This window comes from Cyprinodon variegatus, unplaced genomic scaffold (assembly GCF_000732505.1).
Source record: "Cyprinodon variegatus isolate N-32 unplaced genomic scaffold, C_variegatus-1.0 Scaffold116, whole genome shotgun sequence".
In the NCBI taxonomy this organism is placed as follows: Eukaryota; Metazoa; Chordata; class Actinopteri; order Cyprinodontiformes; family Cyprinodontidae; genus Cyprinodon; species Cyprinodon variegatus.
Window position 1 is genome coordinate 520,893 of NW_015150569.1, and position 4,428 is coordinate 525,320.

At 43.7% G+C, this 4,428-nt stretch overlaps 1 protein-coding gene across 2 annotated transcripts in view; it reads left to right on the forward strand.

Moving 5' to 3' along the window:
* LOC107085102 (EF-hand and coiled-coil domain-containing protein 1-like) overlaps positions 1-4,428 on the forward strand; it is a 13,697-nt gene that overhangs the window by 7,060 nt on the left and 2,209 nt on the right. Inside the window, exons 2-6 of one of the 2 annotated variants that reach the window (XM_015375258.1) lie at positions 693-1,134; positions 1,215-1,349; positions 2,264-2,328; positions 2,415-2,556; positions 2,876-3,026. In XM_015375258.1, coding sequence (XP_015230744.1) covers positions 693-1,134; positions 1,215-1,349; positions 2,264-2,328; positions 2,415-2,556; positions 2,876-3,026 — 935 coding nt within the window. The remainder of the gene's footprint in view (positions 1-692; positions 1,135-1,214; positions 1,350-2,263; positions 2,329-2,414; positions 2,557-2,875; positions 3,027-4,428) is intronic. The other variant, XM_015375259.1, reaches the window with a different exon arrangement.

The following is a 4,428-nucleotide window of genomic DNA, read 5'->3' on the forward strand; positions in this document are numbered from 1 at the left end:
TCTTCTCCTTCTTTCCCATCGCCCGGCTTGCCACAGGTTTGCCTGCTGTGTCTAAAAGTAGCAGCAGCAGCAACCCAGACTGACAGCTCATTGGCTCATTTGGATCACGTGCAGCCTGGAGCCGGACGCTCCCTAGGGCTTTACCACATTAACAGGAGAAGCGGCGCAAGTGAAATTAGACACTGCCGTTGGACAACATGCGGTAATTTATAAATATTTCAAATTAGGTTGGGTCCAGATTAGCCATCAGGTGGATCCGGATCCGGAACCTAGTCCGCTAATCCCTGACCTCTGATGTATCCTATTAAGAAATGCAGTCAGCGCATTAGTTTGGGTATTTGAATTTTTAAGGTACCTGCATGAAATGTCTCTTAGTGGCAATATTTGGTAGAAAAGACTAAATACCAAAAAGAAGGACAGATCTCCAGTCCATCGCAGGGCAACACAGAGACAAACAACCATTCACACACACCTAAGGAGGATTTAGTGAAGCCAGTTAACCTAACATACATGTTTTTGGACTGTGGGAGGAAGCCGGAGTACCCAGAGAGAACCCACGCATGCTCAGGGAGAACATGCTAACTCCATGCAGAATAACCCCGGGCCCAGACTAAACAATTCTTTTGGGAATTCTGATGTCATGAGATTTCCACTCCTCACAGAAAGTTTGAATTGAACCTTATCTTTTCCAGATGAGGTGGCTGCTCTCAGAGAGCTGGTTGAGGACCTCCGCTCTGCTCTGCAGGGGAGCGATGCTCGCTGTCTGGCCCTTGAAGTGGCCCTCAGACGGGAGAGGAGCCGGACGCTCACTGCCCCCTTTACCCACAGTGCCTCTGTTTCCACTCCTAAACCCTCAGGGAGCCTAATGCGGGCAAAGCTGGTGCCAACTGACAGACTTAAACATCAGCCTGGGGTTCAACGGGAAGACGGAACAAGGAGCGGACAGAGGAGGTGGGATATCAGAGACCCCATACTGAGGGAGCTAAAGCTGATTCGATCCTCACGGGATGGGCAGCTAGAGGAGGCCATCAAATTCAATGAGCGCTTGGAGGAAGAGCTGCAATGGGCTTATCAGGAGGTGCGCAAGCTGCAGGGGGTGGAGTCCTCCCTGAGGAAGGAGAACAACCAGATCAGGTGTTGCATATAACCTTTAATTGAACAAAAGTTTGTTTTTATTTATTTCAATGAAACATTTTGATAATCTTTGCTAACAGGAAGCGGGCAGAGGAAGCTAGAGAGGCTCTGAGTTTAGGGCTGCAGAGGGTCCGGCTGATTCAGGAGCAGGCCCAGTCTGTGCCGCGGCTCCAGTCCAAAATCAGCAAGCTGGAGAGCGAGCTGCTCCGGTACAGGTACAAAGGCTGGGTGTGGTTTGGAGGATCCAGTTACACATCATTTCCCTTTGTCCTTTACTGACATGTACAGCGCCTCGCTACAGTAGCCAGAGATTAGATCCATTGCTTACAACTCAAAAACCTAGATAAGGCAAAATAGCGCAAAAATGTTAAGAGATGGGAATCTGAAACATTAACAGATACATGGTCACAGAGAATTGCGGCCTTAGAATTGTGTCTCAATAAAAACAAGGTATTTTGTACACTATACATAAAGGTAGACCCGCCCTCTCCACTTAACAAAAAAAAAAAAAATGCACATGCACAACCCTGTACCCGCTTCCCTGAGGCAACCCCTACTGAACGTGTTTGAGGGCACGCACTAGCTCATATCTCATTGAGGAGGTGCGGGACACATCTCACCCATATTGATAAATAAAAACATCCCCCGCGAATAAGACTACTGGTGCATAAAAAAAACAAAAAAACATGACATGCTTGTGTGTTCCTGTCAGACCCATGAAGTAGCCCTGAATTGACATGTAGTCCAACTGAAATAGATCTGGGGTCTGTCTCTGTTGGAGCTACACTGCTCCCTGCAGATGCGTGGGATGTTTTTAATCCACATTAGGAGCTGTATCTGTAGCTATGCTGCTAGAGGCTTAGTCTGAAGGAGGACATATCGGTCAGTTTTCCTCTCACTGTTACATTCTCTTTTTCAGGATTGCAGTTGTTTACATTCCCTTGTTTATACCATTTGAGCTGTTAAAAAACTGCAATAGCCACCATTCGACCACTTGAATCAGGATTAAGACCTAGTTTATAACAAATACTGCTCATATGTTATTTTTTTTAACAAACTAAAAGGCGACAGTGCTAAATAAACCTGCATCTTGTTTCATAAATGCTTGTCATCTCATCTCTTTCTCCAGCAGAACTGGCGGCACATGCCTCTCTGTCGCCACAGGTCGATTATCTCAACCTGAGGAATTATTTGGTAAAATGGGTGAAATACTGGGGATTATTACAAAAACTGTACAGTAAAGGATTTCACATATTGAAATCCAGTTGATCTCTTTTCAGATGCTGAATGTCTGCAGCGGGCAGTAGAGGGGAGAGCTGCCTCTGATGAAGAGGAAGATGACAGGGCTCTGAAGAAGAGAGAACAGAGCTTCTCCTTAGAGGAGAAGAGGAACCTTCCACACAACCATGGCTGTGGTGACGGGTGAGTCAACAGTTACCATGACAGATTACTTGTCTGAAAGTTGTGCAAAAAGAATAGAGAAGCACCGATCTGGGGATATTCCAGACCATTTATTGATGTGTGAGAAAATTAAAAGATTAAATCATCAAAGGGAATTACGAACACCTAATCAATCTTATCAGACGCTGCACTGAGATCTGACAGGACAAGTGCAGGTTGAAGAGAATTACTCCCTTAAGATATCATTTTATAACAATAGATTTCTCATATCTAAATTGTTGGTGGCATTTAGCCACCAAGCATTTAGCATTTATTTGAAATGTCACCTTTCTTGTTCTAGATGTCAGAGTGACGTCCACCAGCCTCCGTCTCAGAGCTCCTCAGAGCAGGAAAAGCAAACCAGCACATCTGCAGACGCCAGAGCGTGCTGCAGCTGGACTGAACAAAAGCAAGGGAGGAAAAATGGATGTGGAGCCTTCAAAATGGTAAAGGTGAGTGAAAAAGTTTTGTTTTATTAATTAGGGAAAGCTTAAAAAAATCATGGGGAGGGGGGGGGGGGGGGGGGGGGGGGGGGGGGGAGGATTATTATATTATTATATTTCAATGTGTTTTAACCTTTTGTATTTTCTTTAATTTCATCCTAAACTGGAAAGCATCCAACTAGTAAGTTTTTTCTTTCGGTAAATAGGAAGACAGTTTTAAAAAAAGAGTTTATAGTAATACTGTTTATTGAACAGCTTAAAACAAAAATCACAAATCTTATTTTTAATGTCATCTTTTCATAAATGTATGTCTTTGACCGCTGAGCACCTTTACATTGAGACTTTTTTGCCCACTTAACAGGAAGTTTGGAAACCACTGGATTGCTGTTTGTTTTTTAGACGTCATGCTTGTAGTTTACAGCATGAAAATCCCCAAAACCTTGATTTCAAAATTCACTTTGACTCTCTAAGTCTAAAATCTTTATTTCAACCCCAGCTTTCGCTCCATAAAGGTAAAATTTCTGAGATGCAGGACTATAAGCTGCCATGTTAGCAGTGGGAGTGTGGAAAAAAATCGATTTGGTAATATATCGTGATATTCGGCTGCCCAATATAATATCAATCTTTCAGCTCCTAATATCAATTTTCATAAGAATAAAAAAGAAAAAAAAAACAAAGCATTTCACCGAAAACAATGAAGGGAAAATGGAGTACCTCTGCACCATCACTCTGGTAGATGGCGCTGTGGAGCAGGTCACCATCTCTGACTCAAACCCCAAACAATATGGATTCTGATGAACATATACGGCACTTACCTTTCATTTTGAGACCTGGGTAAAATATCGCATTACATAGTGATATCGCAATATTGTGATAATATGAATAGTGACCCAAGTACTACGACACGTATCGTATCACAACACCCATCGCAATACAAGCTAGCAGAACCTTAGATGTGGATATTCATGGTTGCCAAGGGCAACTTGTTCTCTTGATGGACGGTGGGTTTGACGAGTGTCCATGTTTTGGTAGGTTTACAGCTTGGTCCCATTATTTTGGATTTTAGATAATGGATTGAACGGTGTCTTCTGAACTGCCACTCTGGGTCCCTGAGCAAGACCCTTAACCCCACACTGCTCGCCAGGAGCCGCACAATGGCAGCCCACTGCTCCCCAAGGGGAGGGGTTTAATGCAGAGGTAAATTTCTCCAATATTAGTTCAATAAAGTTCAATGAAAAAAAAAATTATAAAATTATTGTATTACTTAGCACTGCTGCAGATCTCTCTACAACTTCATTGCTAAATGTGCATGCTTATAGCGACAGTGGAGAGGAAAAACTCCCTTTGAACAGGAAGAAACCTCCAGCAGAACCAGGCTCAGTGTGAGCGGCCATCTGCTGAGGCCCACTGG